General features: G+C 39.6%; 1 protein-coding gene across 1 annotated transcript in view; it reads right to left on the reverse strand.

Moving 5' to 3' along the window:
- LOC122791721 (circularly permutated Ras protein 1-like) overlaps window positions 1-25,572 on the reverse strand; it is a gene marked incomplete in the record, with an annotated part of 735,169 nt that overhangs the window by 43,339 nt on the left and 666,258 nt on the right. The window contains 2 exon segments of the mRNA XM_044059620.1: window positions 5,353-5,409; window positions 7,980-8,076. Of these exon segments, the coding sequence (XP_043915555.1) occupies window positions 5,353-5,409; window positions 7,980-8,076 (154 nt within the window).

Consider the following 25,572-nt stretch of genomic DNA (forward strand, 5'->3'; position numbering starts at 1 on the left):
TCACCAGATGAGACCTCAGAGCAAGAAACCAGACTTGATGAGGCCAGAATGGGGCAATGAGGATAACTAAGCTCCCCAGCCTGCAAGCTTTCTGAAGAATTTTTGATATTAAGAGAAGAAGAGGATAAGCATACAGATGACTGGGGAGGCCAAACATGAATCACAGTGTGGAGAACCACAGTCCCTCTTGTGAAAGATCTGTTCCCCTACTGAAGGATTCAAAGACCACTCATGAGACATCAGAATAGATCTGCTGAGCCTGTCCACTAGAATGTTGGACCACCCCAGAATGTGCATTGCCACCAGAAAACTGCTGGTGGAGATCGGTCATTCCCATACTCTCATGGCCTCGTGGCATAGCGGATGTGATCTGGTTCCCCCCTGTTTGCTGATATACCAAACCACCAACATATTGTTCATCTGGATAGCAATCATTCCTGAAGGAAGATGGGCAAGGAGAGCCTGCAATACTAGAAGCACCATCCTTATCTCCAGGACGTCGGTATGCAAATTGTTCTCATAGGGGAACTATGTAACTTGAACTGTCCTTCCCGAACAGTGCCCCCCAATCCCAGCTGGGAGGCATCTGTAGTCACCCTGGTCATGGGAAATGGTGGGAGAAAAGGACGTCCCCAAACCATGTCTGAGGAATGAATCCACCACCAAAGACAGTCCCTGCACACTGGAGAGATTCAGACGGGGTGAGTCAATGGAAGATCTAACAGGGAACATTGTACTGAAAGGGTCCACTAAAGAATCTGCATGTGAAGACCTGCCAAGAGCAAGAGATTGACTGTGGTCGCCATGGACCTCAATGCCCTTAATACTATTTCTGCTGTCAGAGACTGAGTTTGAAGAATGCAAAGAACATGTAGCTTCAGACTGCATATTCTGTGTGGAGTAAGAAACACTATGGTTAGAATTGTGTCTAATTGCACCCCAATGAAGTCTAATGTTTGGACTGGAGTCAGAGATGATTTGTTGAGATTGATGGTGATGCCTAACCTCTGGGCTATAAGAAGAAAAGAATCCCTCCCTTGACAAAGTTGATGCCTGGAAGGGACAGCGAGGAGCCAATCATCAAGGTAGGGAAATACCTGAATGCCATGGAATCTCAGGTGAGCTACTACTACTACTGAAATCACTTTGGCAAACACCATGGGGCCTATGGTGAGACCAAAGGGGAGCGCTCTGAACTGATAATGATTGACTCCTAGCTGGAAGCGGAGAAACCTTCGGGAGCGCCTGTCCATCTTGATATGATAGTACGCATCCTGGAGGTTGATCGAGTACATCCAGTCATGCTCCTGCAGGAAGGGCAGGATAGATTGAAGGGTAACCATCCAAATTTTGCCTTGGCCACAGACAGGTTGAAGATGGATAGATCCAAAATGGGTCTTAGGTCCCCCATTTTCTTTGGCACAAAAAGAACCTCAAATAAATACCTGATCTGGAATGGTATAGGGGGATGGGTTGGATGACTCACTTTCTTAGCAGCTTTGTGATTTCCAGTGCTGTATCCTTCCTGTGTGTGGGTGGAATGTCCAGGAGGTGTTTGGGTGGTAGAGGTGGCTTAAGGAAGGGGATTGAATAACCTCTGGATATAATTTGCAACACCCAATGATCTTTTGTGATGGACTCCCACTCTGTTAGGTGCAACAAAAGATGGCCCCCAACTGCCTCCAGAGATGAGCAGTTGGGCAGTTGGGCAACCCTTCAGGTTTGCTGAGTGGGTCTGTCCGAGAAAGGTTCTCAAGACCTGTAATTTCTCGGACCCTCTCTGTCTCTAGGGTGACATCCATCAAATCCACCTCTGCCCCTGGGGGAAGGTGAGTCCTGAGTGTCTCGGGGAAAATTCGAAGATTTCCGAAACCACATCTTCTTGGTCCCTCGCTGATTCTTAGAGAAGGATTGTTGAGGGTCTGAGAAGCAGATCCCAAGAGCAGAGTCTTCCCATATTTCTCACTCTCAACTAAAGTCTCACGTACCGACTTCCCAAACAGGGAAAAACCGTCATACAAGGCATTGGTAAATGACATTGTGAAAGGTTCTGAAAATTGACAGAGATGGACCTAGGCATTCTGCCTGATGGCAATGCCTGTACCAGCTGCCCTAGCAGCTCTTTTGGTTGCCTGGGAGAGGAGGTGCATGAAAGTCTTCACAACTGATTTTAGAGTAGCCATATGAACAGAGAAAATCTTCTTGTCCTCCACTGACATGGACTCCAGGGTCGACTCAGCAATCTCCTTAACTAGGTCTCACTGCAGCCAAATCTCATGTGCCATGCAATTCAGCGCCCAAACAGAAAAGGTCACTGAAGCATACACCCGCTTCCTGAAATGGTCCATTGCCCCTGACTCTTGGTCAGGAGGGTGAACTGTAGAGCTCTCCTGAGCAAGCTCCGCCACCACCATGGCATCAATGGGGGATTCCTTATTCCAATAAAATCTGCCTGAGGGGGGCTCAAAACCTTATGCGGATGTTTGGGAATGGGCTCCACCATGTCCAGTTTCTTCCACGTCCGAGATGTAATGAGCTCCACTAAGGGATCTGTGGGAGGGATCACCCAGGAAGTAGAGGGTCCTGTGCCCAATGCCTCAAGGAACACCGATTCATCTGAGGTAGTTTTTTGGGCAGACCACCCCACTTACTGGTGAAGGAGTTCCATGATGTCTCCGAAGGAGACATCTTTGAGGGGGTGACTGGGGGGAACCTTCCGCTTCCTTTAAATTGGTATCTTCAGTGAGTGACTCTGGCAGAAAGTCTAAGTACCTCCTTTTGCATGTATATTTGTGAGGGATTTCCTCAGTGGGGATCTCTGGGGAGGACTTACCAATGTCTTGCTGTTCACAAGTGGGGCCGTCCTGAGGCAAAGTGGTGGCAGGCTGTCCCTGAGATGGCAGAATGGCCAGAACTGCACCAGAAACAGAGAGAGTCAGGGCGGAGTTCAAAGATGAGATGGTCAAGGGTCTCGAAGAGATCGAGAAAAACCTCTCTACCACATCGAAAGCTGAAGGGGAACAGACATCCTGAGAAAGGACAATAGGAGCTGTGACCCTCTGACCCAACAGGGGAGTCAGAGCTGAACCTCCAGATGCCAAGATACCAAGGGGAAAGCTCCGCTCTGACACACTCAGAGCTGACACCAAGAGCTTGTCAGATTTGAGCCAGTCGAGGTACAAGATACCATCGGCGCCAGCCCCTCGACAGTGAGTGTTCTCAGACTCAAGGGCTCCGAAACCAAAGGCCAGATTGGAGAAGGAGTAATTGGGGTGAAAAAGGGCTGCATGCTCCCTGCTCTGAAGGGAGAGGGGGCAGGCAAGACTCCCATCTGTATCTGGGTGCTGATGAACTTCCCATCATCCTATCTCTGCTTCACTAAGGCTATGGGTGGAACAGGAGGAAGCAATGACTGACATCAGCCTGGAGGGGTGGTGAGGAGAAGCCTGAGCTAACAACCAGGTCTGGAGCTCCTCTTGCTCTGGAGAAAACCAAGAGGAATGGAGCTAGGGAGACTTAAGTCTTGGAGCCGATCGAACTTTTGGTGGTGAGCCAGGGTTCGCTTCTTTGGCCTATCCCTTTTAGATGTTTTGTCTCCATCCCCAGTCCTCTTGAAGGGAGTTTGAGCCCCAGAGGCTGGGGGGGGAGACAGGGGCAGAAGCCAGAGGCACAGGGACTTGAGTCCCCGAAGAGGGAAGAAGGCCCTTTAGAATGAGTTTGTCTCTCCTGTCCTTAAGTGCCCAGGGATTAAACCTAGCACAGTTGGAGCAGGAGGGTTGGAGATGGGCTGCCCCAAGACACACTATGCACAGATTGTGGCCATTGGCTGGGAAGAGCTTATGGCCACACTCTGTACATTTTATGAAGCTAGGTTTGGGAGTATCAGACATGTCCCAACCTCAGGCCCAGCACACTGTTAATCACATAGACCACAATGGTAGGGTTTTTTTACTGATGAAGCGTGAAGGGGAGGTAGAAGGTAGAGACAGGCAGGTAGAGAGAAAAAAAAGCTAGATTTACACCAAAAACAGCAATTACCACAAAATTTTATTGCAGACAGCTCAGGTCACGATGCGGACATAGCACGGCAAATGAGATCTGAAGGGTGGAAGGAGACTGGAGCATTATGGGTAAGGGGAGGAGCTTTGAGCTTGGATCAGATGCTGGATATGTGACCAAGTCAGATCTGGGAACCCACAGGTTGAAAACCAAATGAAAACAACTACTTCAGATCTGCTGTTATCCATAAACAAAAAAGGGCATTAAGTAAGTTAAAAGACAATAAATAGATATATGGAAAGCAGGAAGTATTAATAGGGTGTAACAGCTTTCAGATTTCTCAGTGACACTGTGAACCCATAAATCCATTAATTTTATAGACTGTATGGTAAGAGGACAGGTGAAATTGAAATATGATACACATTCAAAGTGCTTGAGGTGCTACCTGGATAACACCATTAAAATGAAGACTGTAATATGGACACATTATACTGATAGCAGATAGTGGGGTGAGGTAAAAATCAAGTGTAAGGACAGACTGAAAAAGAAGCACACAGTGATGGGAGGTAAAACAGGAGTATACTACATTATGACAGACTGACTTTGGTGAACTGGAATGCATTGCTATAGGAAATTAATGTCAATCAAAAGACAGAGATCAAATCTGCTTAAAATGTGGAGAATAAATTACAGATTAGAACAGAATGGCAGCTGTGTACAAGCTATCTAACTTGAATAGACTGAAATGATTCTATCTTGTTCAATATAATCTTTGCATATTCATAATAAGTGGTATCTGCAATGATCGTTTGTCACTGAAAATAATTTGTTAAAACCACATTAATAAAAAAAGAAAATATTACATATAAGTAAAAATGATTAGGCAATAACATACAGTTTGATATACTTTGTAAAGTATGTTTCAGAGTGGTGTCTAAAACTATATATATATATATATATATATATATATATATATATATATATATATATATATATATTTAAAAACTAAAAAATACAGGTCCAGATTCTAAAAGAATTGCTCTCAGTGTAAGTCTACCCTGATTCTGAAAGATCTGCTCTCAGTGTAAATTAACTACTTCAGTGTAAGGCCTATCTACAAACAGGCTAACTAAAGGGGACCAGATTCCAAAACACCTGCTCTCAACCTGCTCTCAGTGTAAGTAGTCGCTTACACCGAGAGCAAGTCTTTTGGAATCACGGTTAAAGACTGAGAGAGAGTGAGGGTGCAGTACACTGGGCCACTTACAGGGTACATATGAGCAGAGTTGGTATATAGCTCAACATATTTTTGCTACATATTTTAGATACCCAATTTATTTTTGTTCAGCATACCTTGAAGAGAGAATGTCTACTATCCTTTATGTTTCCTCGGAGATTCTCTGTATTTGACTGCAAAAGAAAAAATAGAATTCAAATAAATTCACATAATATATTCATTACTTTTATAAATCATCAAAAAAATCTCTACAACTGAACAAAGGCTCCTCGAGACCTATTCCTTAACATAGGTTACCTATGTAAATAATGACAAGATGGCCTGCTGTCATTAGTGATATTTGTTTAATCAAACACAATTATTCTTGAATTAATTTAGTGACATTGAAGAATATTAAAAATATGGTATGTTTAATCATAGTCTAATGGTTAGTGCAGAGGATTTAAGGCCATGAGTTGTAATGAGCTACTTCCAGTAGTCCAAGGTTTGAGTCCCCTATTTACCATTTACCTACTATGTAATACTGAACAAGTCACTTAATCAGTTAGTGACTCCTGGCTCAATCTGAAAATGGCCTATGTTCATTGGTTCTCTACTTTGTTAACTGCATATAAAATAAACTCTACCAGTTAACAAATACAAATAAAATAATTAAGCCCAAGTTTAGTGAAGGCCCGTGTAAAGGAAACACAAAACAAAAAAAGCTGAAGTAAAAGACTATGTAGCATGTTGGGGGTAAGTCCACTACACCTCTCATGTAGGCGATTTGATCCGTGCATTCTAATACTGCATAATCTGATGTTGCACAGCTTTGGGGTGGGTTAATGGCTTTGATGAAGTAGAATCTGACTGGATTGTATATAACAGAATGCTTCATCTAAGGCAATTACTTTCCCTTTGTCTTCTTTATCTGTTCCATGACTTTGTCTTCAGCTCTCAGATGCACTCATCACTTGCATTCAATATCTGTCCAACCTAACATAATATCTTCATATAAAATAAAAAAAGGAGTGCCTACAAACCATAGGTATTATGCTTAAATGGAACTACATTAAAAACAATACTTTGTACAAACCACTCTATTACAAAAAAATATAAGCATATCAAACATACTCTGCCAAAACGAAATCAACTTCTGCTTAAACTCATTAGGTCAGAGGATATCCATTCCAATCTTTAACCACCGTGACAAACAAACCATTATTATACAGCTACAACATATCCCGAACACAGAAACAAAGAACTAAAGGTTGTCTGTCTCAGTGTTTGCCACCTGCACAACAAATATGCCACACTTGAAGCATGGCTGGCTAATAAGCAGGCCTAGATTGTGGCCATATCTGAAATATGGTTGAAAGATGACACCTGCCCCTTATTGTACATATAGACCAACTGTAGAATGATGAATGATACAAGACCTGGATTCATATGTAGTTGAGGGTCATTGCTCTTTGCAAAACAAAGCACCTCAATAGATACAATAGACATTTCAAAAGTGAATTCTACTAATGTTTGAAGTCACACTAAGATGCAATGCCACCTAAAAGTTGGTGAACATACTAACCTGTTCACAGTTAGAGTGTGTACACCTCCCCCATCTTGGGTCTATATTTATTCATCGAATAACAAATACATCGAAACTCAGTTCATCGAATGTAAAACATCAAACATTCAATTTGGTGAATGTTCAATTACTGAATATTTTATTTAGATCTATATATTTGTATTTATACTGATATTTGTGGTTGAGTATTACAAAAAATGCAACTTTCACTCTATAGGTGTGCTGAGTTTTACTGCTGTACCTTTCAGCAATTCATAGTTATGGATGCACCCAGGAAGACATCATCTCATTAACTGAAAATTTGCATGTTTATGAATCATTTATTCAGTCATTACTCAGTCAAGCTCCAAACCAACCTACATCACAAAGTAGTGCAGAACTTACCAAACTACGCACAGGTAAGCCTCCCCAACACACACAGTGTCGCACATACAATCTCATATCAATAGCGGCAGATGGTGACAAACACACAGATACAGACAGACAGGCAGATAGGCAGACTTGGGCATGCTCACACACACGTGCTCACAAACACACACACACACACACACACACACACACACACACACACACACACACACACACACACACACACACACACACACACACACACACACACACACACACACACACACACACACACACACACACACACACACACACACACACACACACACACACACACACACACACACACACACACTGTGCACATTATCACCACTGTACTGTATAAGTGTAGACTGTTACCAAGTGGTACAGAGTATAAGTCTTCCATAGTGTGTAAATATCCTAAATGAGCAGCATATCAGGCTATCCATAGACCTTATTTGCAGAGACATTGCTCCTAACTACCACAATGACATCCAGCACCAAAAATTACAGTGCCCCGTAACTCAGAAGTGTTGGGGGGGTCTATGATCCAGCAAGTCTGTCTGGTGTACAGACTGACACTGTGTGGCTTTGTGTATTAGGCAGATTGTGTTGAATTTCCAGTGTGTGTGTATGTGTGTGCGTGTGTATGTGTGTGTGTGTCTGTGTGTGTGTGTGTGTGTGTGTGTGTGTGTGTGTGTGTGTGTGTGTGTGTGTGTGTGTGTGTGTGTGTGTGTGTGTGTGTGTGCGTATCTTAGAGCCTCTATTTGGCAACAACATTTTTTTTTTGCTTAATCAGGTTAAATTTACCTCTGAAAAATCTACATAGTTAACATCACAGATTGATTCCACAGCCCGAAACCAGTTTTCATATAAGTCTTCCTGTTCTTGATTTTTCTTCTTGTCCCTGAAATAAGAACACATATGTAGTTATTGTCATGATTGTCATTCATTAATGTTCTCTCCCTATTTTCATCCAGTTCAGGGCAAAATGGAGAAGGACACAACATGTTCCAACAGGCAACACACATAAAGCATAAATGTCTCCTGGGTGAGATGGCAGCATAGGGCACATGCAGTCACATATCTATCACCCCACGCATATCTTAAGACAGAATAACCTCTCATTACCACTCACCTATCAACACTTGTTTGGAGTGTGGAAGAAAACCTTGGACCTCAGTAAAAACCTACAAGAAGATGTAGAGAGCATATAAACTGCATACTGATGGTAAATGAACCAGGAACCCAGCTGAGGGACATCCAAGTGCTGTGTTAACCACCATAGCATCATTGCAACATGTACTTATTACTTCAACAGACTTAACTTGATAATCCTAATAGTAAGTAAATACATTGAGTTGACACTGACTTCCAGAGTTGGCTATGAGAAAAATTGCACAGCGTGGTAATCTACCAACATAGTAAGGCATGATATTGTTGCAAAATTATAATAAACTGACTTTAATATGCAGCTTTGTAGGGTTTTTATCATTTAGAGAAATGTTTCAAAATGCATATCAGCTTAGTAGACAAAAGCATTTGCTGTATGTTAAAGAGATGGAAGGATGTTGAAAGGATATGAGGAAAGTGAATAGTTTCTCTGGATGTGTCTGTAAAAGAAATATAGGAATGAAAGCTGAAGTTCATCACAATATATGTCTGCATCAGCGATAACCGTGACTATAACAAAGCAGTAAAGGACTAATTAAGCCGCTGTGCTATGATGCTAAGGGAACAGCATTTCAATCCTACCAGCCTCCATTCAATAGTGTGTATGTGTCTCTTTGGGTAGGTGATTTAGCTTCCCTCATATCCATGTTTTATCTGTAGAAGCAGTATGAAGTGACCTCTGTAATGACACGGTAACAAAAAATAATAAAAAAAATAGCTATTACATTTTATTTTTTTTACAAAAATGATTTGTTACTATGTTAGAGCAGTATTTGTTTATTGTATGTGAAGGGTTAAGAAGAAAATGTGAAAAGTTACAGTGAACAATGTTTGGGGAAAAAACAAAAAAAAAATGAAAGAGGGAGAGATGGTTTGTGTATCTGCTAAGTATAGATGAAATCCTCACGGGAGTAATTATAAAACACAAATGTCTGAGTGGTGCATTTCTATGAATCTGTTCTTTAGTACATGCCTTTTTACTTCATATTGTAAAAAGCTTTAGAAATAATTTATGTTGATCTGTCTAGATATGCGATCTGTTATACAATTAAGTGCTTAACTATAAAAATACTAAAATGTTTAAATCTGAATGCTAACAAAATTTTTGAGGAGTTGAAAATATCACACTGAAACTGCAGGTTATAGGTAAAATTTGAAGAGGTTAATGTTGTTTGAATGGACTATTTGCAGAATATTTCAAGAGAACAGAAGTTGTTATGTAACAGACTGAGAAATAAAATAGTCAAATTACCATGTCACCAGCATGAATGATCATGCCATGGAATTCAAGTGTTGATGGTGAATATTGTCTACACTAGAATGGAATTTCAGGTGTACAAACTTAACAGGCAAGACTGCATTCAGGCCAGTATGTAATTTCTAACTGTACACAAATAGAGAGGAACAATTTACCAGGCACTTGTATTAAATACATTCAGGGCAATATGTATTTCTTAAACTGTTTTATCAGAAATAAACTAAATCCAATGCAACAACAGTTTACAACAAGTCTAGATTAAGAACACAGATCTAAGGAAGATGTTGTTATATAATATATGTGTCACAGATATTAACACTAGGAAAAGGATGATTAATAAATGAAGAAATAGTCTATTGATTATATAACAGACCATTTCTATCTGAATTGAAAAAAATGAATCCCTCTATCTTTCCATAAACAGCAATGAATGACTGATTTGTCAACTTGCTTGATGTGGCTTTTCTGAAATCAGCAAGGCAGACTCCCATACATTCCATCCTTTCAGTGATTTCTGGATCCATAAGGGATCAGTATAAACTTTAAGACATGGAAAATGCCTGGGGTACCAGCTGAGACAGGTACACAGTGTCTTCTAATCTGCCCCATATAAGACCATGTAGAGAACACCTAACATATTTCAAAACAGAAGAAAGTCTCTGTATACCATGTTGAGACACCTAACATATTTCAAAACAGAAGAAAGTCACTGTATATCTATCTAATATATATATATATATATATATATATATATATATATATATATATATATATATATATATATATATATATATATATATGTAGTGGTGCTGCGGTAGCGTTGTCGCCTCACAGTAAGACGTTGTCGTGTTCGATTCTCAACTAGAGTGTCTTCTGTGTGGAGGCATGCATGAATGGGCATGCCTTCGTTAAAGGTTGTGCATCAGGGCTGGTAACTCGGCATGTAAAAATCCACTACGAAACATTAGTGGACCGGAGTTCTGCTGTGGCGACCCCTAACCGGGTTAAGCCGAAAGACACAACAACATATATATATTTATATAATGTGCCAAATCCTCATCCTACTGCTTAGGATTTATTCACATAATATCAGTCTTTATTAAAGAATAACTTCTATGCCAAACAAAGATGTTAAGCACAATGGACAGGTAACACATTTAGGTATATGTAGTGCAACATGCAATACCAAATGGTGACAGAACTCTTTTCAAAAACAGTCCCATCTATTTAAGACAAGTTGATTTTATTCCATACATACACCCAAATGAAGAGCTTCTCACATATTGGCTTTAAATTAGCCAATAGAATCACAGTGGAAGACATATTATCTAACTGTTAAGTATTTTGTAATGGTCAGACACCAATTGTAAATAAAATGATTGTTTCATTTATTGAATATGAGAGTAGAGTCATTGTATAGAAAACAAATCAGTCTTGTGAATTAGACCATGTTTGGAGCTAGTTCGTAATTTGTGCTATTCCAGTGATGTCATAATCCAGGGAACTGAGTACTAGACAGCCATACACAAACACAATAACTTTTTTGGATTGTTAACATTTCATTCCATTGCCACCCATGTAGTGAACATTGCCAGAGGATCTATTGCAAGAAAAAAAAAAACAATTGGTATAGATGGTACTCCTAACATGTTTTAAATAATTTAAGTGGGGTTACTAAATAAGATTTAATCTGTACTGTGTCCATGAGAGTTGAGTATAAGGACCATTAGCTGTGATAAAGTAAGGGAAAAGGCAAAGGAAGTCGCTGCCTCCCTTAAGAGTGACCAATCCAGCACGCCAAACACTTGCATCCCCTATTGAGATACAGAGACTCACAAACTGAAGCCCTGAAATGCTGAAAAAAAACAGATACAACTCTAGCAGCAGAACTGAACATCATTTTTCTCCTTTGAACTTGTTTTTCTAATGGAACAATGCCCTTGCACCTCCCAAGCTAGCCATCATCCCTGAGAACTTACATATACCAACTTCAAGATTACCATACCTCAGGGTAAAGGAAATATTCCAAGAAGTGGTGATCTTAGACTTTCTATACTGAAGTTCAGATTTTAGATCATTCAGTCTTGACATTCTGGGACTTGGCATTCCAAATGATTACCAACACTTTCTTGAAATTTATGAAGATGTGAAGAGTAGGGATTGAATTGCATGTTAATGCTTGCATCTATATTGGGAAAGCATGAAGATGATCTGCAGTTGACCTGCCTGATATAAAATCCAGAGTGAACACTGGATATTAAATCAGGTAATAATAATCTATTAGCCAGTATCTTCATACTTAGATGAATGTCAATATTTCTAAACAAATTCAGGTAATAAGTGTCCATCAATGAGGTGATGTTTCTGAGTTTAAAAAGCAAATAAATATTTGAGACTTGAGAGGGAAGATAAACTATCTACAACTCTCTAAAGCTGTTACATTAAAAAGTTGATACTGGAGACATTAGGACTAGTTAATAGGAAACCTCTGCATTATAACCATTTAGTCAGGGGGGGGGTCTTCCTTTTTGCTGTGAACTTAATGACTTTTCTTCACTTCTTGGATGCCAAAGGGAGTTGATAAATTGTGACTAATCAACAGGTTACATTGTTGGACTGTCAAGGATTTTAAAAGATTAGAACAAAGTTCCATCCTGTGTTGCTGATCCTGGGAAACTTTGTACAATAACTTTTACAAAATTCCCAGAATATATCATTAATATTATTTTAATTAAACATACAGTTTTCCTCCCTGCTTTTTGATTTGTGAAATGGTACCTTGCTTTCTTTATTGTTCTATTTTAAAATATAATAGTTTTCCCAACATATTATCCATAGCCTGTGCCAGATCCATGGCCCTCTTTAGAAATCACTGTGATGTCTCTGCCATCAATGGGATTGAACTTGAATCTCACAGCTATTTATGACCATATATCCTGCTTGTTATTACAACTGGACTGTTTGCAGCAAACAGAGGTCATTGGGACTTGCTATTCTGCTTCCTTTATTTCGCTTCTGATTTTTAGTTCAGCACTAGTGCCTCAGGTGCCCTGTGGCCACCGTTTGTCTCCAGTTTCAATGTCTCTTGACAAACAAATGTGTGAGTGATTTCAGCAGTGTTACACTGTATCAAAGAATTTAACTGCATGATAATGAAGCATCATTATCTAAAATGATTAGGAGGGTAGCGCTCCATTACTTTTTCAGGTCGGGGAAATTAACCATGTTAAAGGAGAACTCCATTTACTTATGGTATGATAAATCTCATGCTAGATTAATTCTATATGTGAATATGTATGAAAGGCTTGTCAAAAATCATAATAATCAGTCCAGATACCTGCATTCAAAATAAGTGTCACAAAATGAAACCTAGTTTATCACGGAGAAAGACACAGCAAAACTAAAATAATTATATGTAACAACATTGTAAAAGCACCACTGCACTTTCTTATATCATTCCTTCTGACCTAAGATGTCTTCTAATACTATATAAAAGTCACTCCCTCCAATGGTGAAGGAAACTTTCCTTTAGAAAATGCTTGAATATCCTGAGACAATTTAGAATAAAACTTTTACATTCATAAATAAACCAATAGATACAGCATAATGAAATGGAACCTTAAGGGGTTGTAAATTGGGTCTATATTACAAGATCAAATGTTTAGGTTATTGAACACCTAAACATCGAACTTGTAATATCAAAAGCAAGAAACAGCGAATGGACGATTTAACTCAGGGAAAGATTTCCTTTGGCCGTTCACCAGATTTTGCCATTTTGTCTACTGTAGCGCGATCTCGGAGTTGGTATATTTAGTTAGGTGGGGTGTGGGGGGCACAGCCCCCCACGTCTGGGTTATTTTGGGTGTAAAGTTATTTTCTTATATTTCTGGCCAACGGAAGTTTTTCCCTGTGCTGTTCTCAGTTTTTAGGTTGGATATTACAAGTTCGATATTTAGGTGTTCCATAACCTAAACATTCAATCTTGTAATATAGCCCCTGTAAATCTACTCATCTACCTGCTCTGGTTTTACAAATTGTCCTTTGAAACACATCCTAACCTGTGGCTTGTTAATATAATCACCACATACTTATAAGAATGAAACAAACGTGTTATACTTTGAATCTGCCAGTAATTATAAAATGTCTCTGATGTTTGCTTATCACTTTTAGGTTCTTGCAGGAAGATAATATGTATACATTTTTAACATTCAAAGTAAATGCAGAAAAGTAGGTGCAGAAACCCTGAAATCCTACCATATAGTAATAAAGAGAGGAATAGTAACCATTAATTAATCCTGTATGAAGTGAAGACAGACATTCAGCTTCTACTGGATAAAAACAGCACTGACAGAGAACTTCTCTGTGTAGCATATTGCTCTAAACCTTATGTGGTTGAAAACACACCATCAGTAAAATAACAGATTCCTTTAACTGCCAGATGCTTAGTAAAGACTGCTGCTTTTACTTTCCTTGCCTGGAAGGCACATCACTTGCTGATAGGCCTACAAACTTATGAATACAGTGAGCTTTAAATTTAGAGATGAATCTGACTTCCAGCTGAGCAGAAACTCTGTTATTTATTTCACTTCAGTTACTTGAAACTAGGCCTTCACATTTATTAGTCATGGGAACTGTCAGCTGGAACAACAGTTTGGCTTCTAGCTCTCTTGTAATGTCTACCAGATCTTTAGTGTCAATACTCACTGAAGACGATGATAGCTTCCAATAGGATAATGAGCTGGAGAACCCTAAAGTAGAACCTGTTGTTAAAATAAGACATTCCTTTTGTCCAATGTAATTTCCAGCATCTATGGGTGTGTAAAGATGGAGGAAATGCCAGTTTAGAAGCATAACTTATACATTTCTACATACAATCTTTTGATTCTTGGAGTCTTTGGAAGAAGGTCTTGCAATAGCTTGACAGCAGATCCTCTGAGGATTAATGCCCCATCCATTGCATTGGTTAATAGAAGTTCTTTGTCTGCAAATATTTGTTGGGGCAGCAAATAATTGCAACAAAGGAAATTATTATTTTGAGCTGGGATTTAGGAATTGCATTGCTTAAACATCGTAAGGCCTTACTAAGTTTAATTCTATTGGCTGGCAAAAAAGCAGTTACTAGAAAATGAAAAATATAATCTAAACTGACCATAACTGAAGTACTGAATATTATAAAGAAGATAAAATAATTTGGGATAGGATTTAAAAAAAAATAAAGAGCACATTGCATTGAAATAAATGGAATTTGTGGGAACAATACAAACAGAATATTGTTTAGAAGAAATAATGAAATTTAAGGAAAGGCAGAAACTGAACAGTTTATGTAATTCTGAAGTGAGGGATAATTGTTCAAAAAGAAAACACATATGTATAATGCATGAAGATAATGAAAAAATATTTTAAATGATTTGTTTTATTTTCTGTTAATGTATGTGTATACATGTATGAATTTAATGAAGGTGATAAGAATAAAATGGACATAATTTGTCATGGATAATTTCCATCAGTTGCTGAGGAGTTCAGGCTCCAGTGGGTCTTTTTTTCTGACAAACAGGCTATAAAATTGTAATCGGATACTTCAGGTTTCCTATAAATTTCTTTGATACTTAACTTGTTGAAGTTTTAACTGCATGAAACAAACCAGGTGAAGCATCAACGTGAAGAAAGCAAAAGCATATTTTTGCAGGCAGACAAGTCTTTTTGTAACAACAATGTGGCGAAGCCTCCACTCAACATTTACATAATAAATCCAGAAGTGCACAACTACAGAGGAAAACAGAAAGCCTCAGAACTTTATATCAATTCCAGGTCACTCACAGAAATACCACCAGCAATGATTGGGGGAAATTATCAGGGAGTTCAGAAAAGTTCAGTTCATCTACTTTACATTTATTTGTGTAAGGGAACTGCTTTTGTTAAGGCTTCTAGCTGGAATACTGATTTGTTGGCACCTTCTGTTTCCTCATTTGAGCCAATGAACTACAGACTATTACATATCTGGCTCTTTTAAGTTCTTCCATATTGTCAACCAACTGTAACGGGTCTTGGTGATGAGACAGGAGTTGCTGCTATACATTCTGCTTTGGGGCCTGTATGAAAAAGGCTGATTCCGGGAATGTGTTTTTTTGTAGCCCAGTTTTATGTTGTGATGTGGTAATTTGTTGTAACAGCCTTGATATCTACAGTATCCTTCAAGAGTTATCATCAGAGAGAAGAGATAGCTGTCTTGGAGACGAGGCATAAATTTCAGCCTCTAGGAGTTTGGCACCACTGCAGGAATCTCTGCCATACTTCCTGTTTGTGGGAAGGCTGTGGCATTATGTATAAAAATTATTAAGCTGTTCAAAAAGATTACAAATCCCCCCCACCAACTGATTCAATGCACATAACGTATGAAGTTTATGGCTTAACAAGTAAGTCATAAGGATAACAGTACGTGAATAGTACATAGTGTAAAAACTGACGAGAGTTAGAGGATGACACAGCGATTCCCGTGACAGCTAGATCTGCTCTCCCCATTCAGCCCAGTGTGTAAGGATGGAATTATTTTATTTTATTTTGTTAATGAAGCTGACACAGCATCTGCAAGTCTCTATGTTTGTTGGGCTGGTATGACAGAAAGATGAACACTTAATTCCTTCCTCATCCCTTATCAAAGAAGCGCAGCAATGAAGTATCTTATCCCCTCTACTTTTCTCTCAACTTGTTAATCACATACTCTTGGACCTCCTGTAGCTCAATATCATTCTATAGACAGCTGACATGACCATTTACATTGACAAACCTTCCTCTCTGTCATCAAAACAGAACCTGAAGAAGACCTTTTCCTTCTCTCTAAACTAAAGTTATACTCAGTACCAAGAAGACAAAATCTATGATCTTCAATACCAAACAAAAACTTTCTGTCATCCCCACTGAATTCAGTTTAGCAACTAAGCACCCATAGAATCAGCTGCTCAGTTCAGATATCCAGGTATTTGGATTGACTAAATCCTAGACTCTCAACATCATATCTCTACCACCCAATCAAAGTCCAACACATCTCCTTCTTCTTCTCCCCTGATACCAGAGGAGTCATTGTCAAAAAGATTCTGATGGCATAACTCACATGTGGCTCCCAATTATAGCCAATTACCTCATGATAAATCTGACCTTCCTTCAAACTACAGCAAACAGTATCTTTAGATTCATCTCTTTAGCTAGCAAAGAGATTATCAGTGCATTTTCATTCAAAAGACTAAATGTCTTTCTGTTAAACAAAGATCCAGTCTACTCCTAGTCTCCCTTAATTATAACTTCTTAAATCTATTGACCTTCCAGTTTTCTGCCCTCAAAGTAGCTAAAAGATACAGTACCTATGACCTGAGATCACAGTTCCATGACATCCCCTCCTTACTTACTCTTAAGAATAGACTTCACACTACTGACCACACTTTTTCAACTTTTTAACACTATCCCCCTGTATTTTACTAAAGATATGATCATTCCGTTCCTATCAAGCCTTCCATACCCAGCTTAAAATATTCGAATCATGAATCCTCCTATAAATGCCATTCAGTATATATGATAACTTAAATCCATTGCCCTCCCTCTAGCATCTCATTTTGAATAACTTAAATCCATTGTCCTCCCTCTATCATCTCATTTCCTTCATACAACGCTCTGTTATTCTACAAATGATGTCTCCTCATGTGCTATCTTTTCTTCTTGTTTCTCACCTTCATTTGACTCTTCCTTAACATTTCTTCTCTTTGACCTTCCCTCTCCATGCATACTTTATTGCATATACTCCAGATATTGAATAGTGACTGAATAGACTGCATTGTGACAGTTATTTAACTTGTCATATGAGTTAATATGCCAATACTTATGTTTTGATACAGTTATTCTTTTATCTATAGTTGTATTTTAGATATAGTGCTAATTGCTAACCTGTAAAACCTGCTTCGATGTTAATCACTACGCATGCATCTATTTGAAAATGTCAGCGTTATTATCTGCTATTTATTGCAAATCTGTCAGGGTGAAAATGGTCCATTGGAAAAAATGTTCTATGCCAGTTAAATGACAATAAGATAGAATACATTGTGACCATTGTACCAGCATTAGGGCATGGTGGAAGGAAAATTAGAGGTTAAAATTGTTTAATAGAAAGAGTTATTGCAGTAACTTAGTCTCACAAGAAACTGCAAATAGACACATCAATGGTGAAAGGCATATGAGGGCAAAGAAAACTTTCCTAAATAAGCCACACAAAAATATGCACACATAAAGTAAATTACTATTAAGACATTATCTCCACATTCTACTATTCCACATATTTTAAGTAAACAGTGGGCAGCCAGGCTATGATATGGTATAAGAAATTCTAGGTGATTTAATTATTAAATTATTTTTATGGGAATCTTTATGTCAACTGCATTGTTCAATAATCTGGTGTTTTTTAATGTTATATGTTTTTATCAATGTCATGTCCTTTCTTGGATCACATCATTTTGTGCTTTAAATAGTAGTCTTTGATCATAGCTTTTTGCCTGATGAAGTCTCTTGTAATATGAAAGAAAGTGCTAATCAGACAGTTATTTGCTTGGTGGACAATGGTGCTGTTTTTATTGTCTTTGGTTATTAATCTTGAATTTAAAAATATACCAGTTCTGGGTTAAACTTTGATGGTTATTGCTTATGACACTTTCAGAGGTGGAGTATTTTGATCCACTAAGTGTTGTACCTCTTTTTAACCATGGCCATTCACATCACTGTTGGTGATATCCCTTTAAATGAGTGCTTTCTGACAACTGTTATGTAGCTGCTTCTGTGCATCAGTTGTTAGTCTGCAACTCAAGAGAAAGTGATTTAGGCAGGTAGGGTCTCAAATACAATAAGATGTACATTGTAGCAGCCTGACATACAATCCTTACCTTGCAATAAGTATATACAATTCAGATTGTGTGACACAGCACTGCTTACTAGTTATTTATAGCACTTTTATTATCTGCTGCATACTTTTCTAGCTAGTTTCACTGTGTGTGAGGTATTAACTCAAAATTTTCTGAATTTGTTAAACATCTGTTTGTTTGTTTGTTTGTTTGTTTGTTTGTTTGTTTGTTTGTTCTGATTTCCTGCCAAGGAGTGTATCATATAACTTATTTGTTTGCAGTTAAAAACATTCTCTAGAGTCTCCTTGCTCCTTTATCTGTTTAAAACTTTCATTTAAAGGCTCACTGCTGCTTTTCTGCTGTGATAAACATTTCTGCATTTTTTCTACCTAAGTAGTGTGGGTAGTTTTAGCATAGTCCATATTCAGGATTGTGTTTTGGGACTAGTTGTTTGTTTGTAGAGGCTGTGTGTCTAAGCACATGTTCCAGGCATCTTAGTTTAGCAAAAAACATTTTTACATTTCAGTGAGAGTGAAGTGTTTATGGTCATTGGCTGATTGGGGTTACCTGGACTACGTCTTAGAGTAAGCACTTCATTGGTTCTTTTGAGCATTTTTTAAAGTTGTTTCAGGTTCCAACTTCCATTACTTAAGAAGTTAACTTGTGAGAGTTTCTGCCATTTCCCACTGAGCTAATCAGAGGAAGAGCACCGAGCAAACTGATCTGTGATATATAACATTAAGTATCCTGTTGTTTGCTTATTTTTTACTAGTTATTTATAGCACTTTTATTGTCTGCTGCATACTTTTCTGGCTAGTTTTACTGTGTGAGGTACTAACTGGAAATGTTCTACATTTGTTAAACATCTGTTTGTGTTGGTTTGTTTGAATTTCCTGCCAAGGAGTGTATCATATAACTTATTTTTTTCCCATCCTCCCTCCCTATTGGTAGCCTGTTCTTATATTTGGTGGCTTTGCAGTTGCCCGCCCCTTCTGTAAATTTGATCTGGGACACTCCTCCCAATCTAGTGTCATTAGCTCATTCTACCTAATACAGGGAGAACATTTAAGAAGGCCAACCCACTTAGTTCTTAACCTTGAATTATCTTCTGCTCCTCCTTTCTCCCTTTCCACTTTACTAAAAAAATTTCTTAGCTTGTTTCCTACCTTTCCTGTAAGTAGTCTAGTCCAGATACAGATTTGCTCTATCCAGGACTTTTTGTAAGCTTCTGAGCCTCCAAGCCTTTCTGTGTTAGAGGGAAGCCTTCTAGCTTATCAGTGGGAGTGGTAAGCACTAGGTAGCTTATCTACCACAAGAGTAGATGTTTCTGGCCCAGAAATTGTAATTTATTGGCCTTTTGGGCATTTTTTCCATCTCTTTCATCTTTCTGGTTTAAAAGTCCACATTTGCGCTTGTTGACCCACCTTTCCTGTAACTAGTTTAGTCCAGATACAGATTTGTTGTATCCAGTTAGTAAGCTTCTGAGCGATGCCAAAATCTGCTCTTCAAGTTTTCCTCTAGATCTACTAGTTCTCTCATCTCCTGCACTTTTACTAGCTTATTAGTCTTCTTGTAGCAATTATTGAAGCACGCAAAAGTGCTACCAGAACTAAACGTTCTATAAGGAAACAGCTCCTGTACTTATTATTAATGCTCACCCCTCCAGGCATGTTTAAAGGTCAGTTCCCTGTGCATTCTCCTATTAACCTGGTGAACTTGGGCATCCTGAGGCAATGTAGCAACTGCCTCATGTACACTAACAACCCTCTCCTCTTATCACCCAACACTGAGACTTGTGAGAGATGCACTTATATATCCAAATTGAAAGCCACACACTCTCCAGCCAAGACTGGATTAGCTGGTCAAGAGGAGAAGGTCAACACTTACACCACACCACATGGAACACATAGCACTCCAGAATACACACCAGCACTGCCTTTACATAAAAACATAAACCGCACACCCACCTTCCCGGAGGCTCTCAATAAAAATCTACCCAGACAGCAGAGACCTCTAAGACAGAAACACACTCTACCACCACAACACAGCACTTATAACAAGACACATAGCTCTCCTAAACAGCGTGTCACTCAACTAATTCCCCTAAGGCAAAACAGCATGCCCAATGCAATAGTCATAGGTGACTCGGTAGTGAGGCACACTGATGTCCCACTCACTAGGTTTTATAAGGAGAAAGTAACAGTCAGCTGCCTGTCAGGCACCAGGATCAGCCACAAAATGCACACACTCAGGTCCCTCAACAACAGGTACAAATATGACTGTTATTGTACATGGTGATGTGAATGACCTGAGACATACCTCCCTGGACTACATGAAAAGAGACATGGAAGAACTCTCTGATTATGTAGCCCAGGCAGGCATGATCCTAGCCCTGAGCAGCATCCTACTATCACCCAGAATGATACCACAGTACAAGCAGAAAATGATTGATTTCAACAACTGGCGAAGTTTCTGGTGTCATTCTAAGGGGATCCAGTATCTGTCTGCCTGGGATGACATGATTGGCAGACCTTGATACTTTGCCAGAGATGGCCTGCATCTGTCACCCCCGGGCTTCTGGATACTGGCCAAGGCCCTTGCCACTCCTATAGTGCCTTTTTTAGGAGGTGTTCCAAAGACCAAATTACCACCGTAACAGCTACAAACAAATTCAATCTGGGGGTCATGCTGCTCAATGCTAGAAGTCTAAATCTCAAACTGCACTTGCTCAAAGCACTCCTTAAAATGGAGAACATCAACATTTGTGCCATAACAGAGACATTGTTCAAGGCAGCAGAAAACACCTCTGCACTACCAGGCTATAACTCATTCCACACCTTTTGGCCCCAGAACTTGGACTGAAGCTCCAAAGGTGGTGCTGTTTCCATATTCATAAAGGATGTGCACACCTCCAGACTAGTAGCCCAACATAATGCATCTGAGATACTTCAGGTGCAGCTAACACTGGGTAAGACAATGATTCAGGTCACGGCCTGCTATAGGTCCCCTACCATGTCCCAAGACCCACACTCCACATTTCTAAGCACCCTGTGGAGAATATTAGGGTCCAACCTAACACTCTCATACTGGGAAATTTCAACTACCAATCCATTAACTGGGAAAACATCTCATGTACCAGTACACTTGCCCAACATTTCCTGGAATTCATTAATTCCAATGCCCTGGACCAGCTTGTTCTTACTCTCACTAGAGGTAGCAACATCCATGACCTGGTCATTGCTAACATGGGCAGCTGTTGCTCTACACCAATAGTCAACTCCTCCCTGGACAGATCAGACCACAAACTAATCCCCTTGGAAATCCACATCCCCCCACCTTCCTCGCAAAGGTAACCAGCATGAAACACTTCTGCAAAGCTATCTTTGGGCTCTTAAAACAGAAGTGGCTAACTTCACAGCACCCATGCAAATGGAGATCAGTTGCATGACTGCAGAATTATACACCAATACACTGTACTAACATGTACACAAATGAATGAATCTCACCATACCCAACAGAACCAAAACACTCTCCTCCAAAAAAAGGAAGCCAATCTGGTGGTCCCCTGTCATAAACAAACTCTACAACAGAAGGAGGAAACTGATGCGGAATACGGTGAAGTCCCTAGACTGGGAAAACTCTCTTATCAGCCTCAACAAAATGACATAACACAAGAGACTGAAACCCATCATTCACTGTACCCAACACTGCAGGATTTTATTGAGGTACTGAATCTCTCATATCCCTCATCAAATCCTCTAAAGCTATCTATAAAAACAAAATTGCAGCAGATAGTAAAGACAACCACAAGGCCTTCTACAGTCATGTAAAGAATCTCCATGGCAATACCCAGATTTTCTCTGAGCTACTGCACAATGGTACCTCCTATACTGAGCCAACAGATACTGCCAATATACCGGCCAACAGATTCAGTGCCAACTTTACCCCTCTCCCCCCAAGGGACCAGTCACAATACCAGTAGATTGCCAGGCATCCAGTATTACTGCTGCACAGGTTAAAACAGCTCTGTCCAAGGCCAAGTATACAGCTTCTATGGGACCTGACAATATCCCTGGCTGTGTTCTACATGAACTACAGAGTGAACTGGCATCTCACCTGTGTGTCCTGTTCAATCACAGCCTCACCTCAGGCTATTTCCCTACCAAATGGCACACTGCTACAGTCATCCCTCTCCACAAAGGAGGAGTGACTACAGACCCTGGGAACTATTGCCCCATTAGCCTGACGAATCTGATATACAAAGCTATGGAACGCATCATTATGGACCTAATAAACAAGGATATAGGGACTCTCCAAACTCTGGATCCCACACAGTTTGGTTTTGTGAAGGGTAGATCATGCCTGCTCAACTTGATCAACTTCTTTGAGTCAGTCACCAGAGCTGTGGATGAAGGCAAGGTGGTTCATACAGCCTACCTTGATCTGGCCAAAGCCTTTGATACCATTCTCCACTTAAGAATCATAGAAAAACTCACTAAGCTAGGCATCAACTCCATATCACTAAGTGGGTTTTAAACTGGCTCACAGGTAGAACCCACAGTGTGAATGTAGCTGACCCCAAGACAGACTGCTGACCAGTCGCGAGTGGAGTCCCACAGAGTTCGGTCCTGGGTCCTCTCCTGTTTGGTATCTACTTCTCTGAAGTCCAGGCCAACATGAAGGGACTCTGGCTGACAAAATTCGCAGACATTGGGAGCTATTATTAACTCCTCAAGTGATGCTGACATCCTACAGAAAGGCTTTACTGAGACCAACGACTGGTGTCAGAACCATGGCCTTAAGCTCAATGCCAAAAAATGTGCCATTGTCTCCTTTGTGGAAAAAAAAACAGTTCCCATGAATTACCACATCGATGGTAGTCCACTGAACACAGATGGCATTAAAGAGATCTGGGAACACAGGTTGACAGCAACCTCTCTTTTGATCACCACATTGCCACTGTGGTCAGAAAGTCCTTCTATGTGGCATATCTTACTGCTAAAGGTTTTGAGTCCAGGAAGAAGAGATCATTGTCTCCCTCTACTCTTCCCTCATTAGGCCAATCATTGAGTAAAATGCCTCATTTATCATGTACCTCACTAAACACCTGCAACAACTGGTGAGGCAGCAAAGGTACCTCACAAAGAGGATCCTTGGCCTTAAACATTTGTCCTATATGGACAGACTAAAAAAACTCCAGTTATTCTCTGTCTCATATCGCCTACTTAGAGGCGATCTCTGTTTGACTTACAAAGCCATGTCTGACCCAGCTCTGTTAGAAATGCTACAGCTAAAGAAATCCCAATCCCTCTGCACCACATGCTACATAGACCTCAACCTCATTACCACAATCAATAGAACATGCTAGAGGGACAGGTTCATAACCCAGAGACTGCCCATGCTATGGAACAGACTTCCCATACATGTCAAGCAGAGCACCTCTCTGACCCTCTTCAAGAGAAATCTTAATGAATGGATGGGAAATAGAAAATTCACTCCAGGGATCACTCCAGTGGCTTTACTCGATAGAGGCACTGGGAACTAAGGTTGGGTGGCACAATGCCAGGGTAATCTTATGGGTTAGGCTTGTAAAAGCCCCAGGGCCATTAGCCTAGTACACACCTATGAACCTGTGAACTTATGTGTAAATTATACATCATAATTACTGTGTAATCTTCATTACAGTAGGTTATAGGTTTTGATCCACTTATATTTGTATTCTTTTTAGTAGTATTCACTTTGGTATTACACAGTCACTGTTCAATAGTGAGCTATGTTAAAAACAATAGTTTTCCATGAAATGAACACAGCACATACATGGGAAAAATGGGTGTTACACCTACATATAGCATCTATCTGCAGTATAATTTGCAGGACAGTTGATAAGGTACTATAAGTGTCCTTAGGCAGACATACAGGAATGTTATATCTTGTCATATAATACCTATTTTAGAAAAAAAAATGCAATGTTTTAAGGACTAATCTTCTGTCACATAAGTCATAAATTGATATGTAGGGGGAGATTTATGAGTATATGATTGTTACATGTTGTGAACAAGGTTCATAGTATATACCCCCACACTTTCAAACATTCCCTGGAATTAAGTGTGTGCAAATTTAATATTATGACATTTTTTCTTTGTCATCACTTAATAATATGGTTGTGTATAGAATATCAGTTAATCAGGCAGTGGCTCAATTCCATGATTTGTCTACCTTATAGAATCCTGACAAATATCAATATCTTGTGCTAATAATGCCCCATATAATTGTAAATTGCAGTAACAGGATACGTGCATATGAGAGATTCAATGTCTCAATAAAATCATGCAGTGTTGGGTACAGTGAATGATGGGTTTCAGTCTCGTGTGTTATGTCATTTTTTTCCATATTTATTTTACATTCCTTACATGATATTGGATTATTTACACCTTTTCAATGCACCATCTGCTGTGGCAGAAATTAGTCATGGCCATGAATTTGCAATGTTGTTGTGTCTTTTGGCTTTTCCCGGTTAGGGGTCGCCACAGCGGACCTCAGGTCCGCTAATGATTGGCAGTTGATTTTTACGTGCTGAGTTGCCAGCCCTAATGCACAACCTTCAACGAAGGTACGCCCATTCACGCATGTCTCCACACAGAAGACACTCTAGCTGAGAGTTGAACCGGTCAGCATCTTACTGTGAGGCGACAGCGCTACCGCAGAACCACCACTGCGGAATCTATGAATTTGCAATATCAGTGTAAAATTCCAGTTGTTCCAACCCAGGTATGTGTAGTTTGTATGACCTGATATCAACTATTATGTTCATCTGAAATGTATTTTCCAGTCATTTCTCTCATGAGTGCTTCTGTAGCATGCATCACTAATACATTATTCTTGTAAACATGTACTTCAATGCAGTCAGGGGTTCAAACCCAGGTATGCACATTTTATTTCTCTTATAGGTTCATAGGTTCATAGGTTCATACTAGGCTATCTGCCCTAGGGCATTTATAAGCCTAGCCATAATTTGTTTGGCTTTCGCCACCCATTTTAAATTTATTTTGCTATGCCCTTTCTCGAGGTTAGTATATGGCCTTCTGGCACATTTAGT

Source organism: Protopterus annectens, chromosome 17.part0 (assembly GCF_019279795.1).
Source record: "Protopterus annectens isolate FY-2018-M chromosome 17.part0, PAN1.0, whole genome shotgun sequence".
Taxonomy (NCBI): Eukaryota; Metazoa; Chordata; order Ceratodontiformes; family Protopteridae; genus Protopterus; species Protopterus annectens.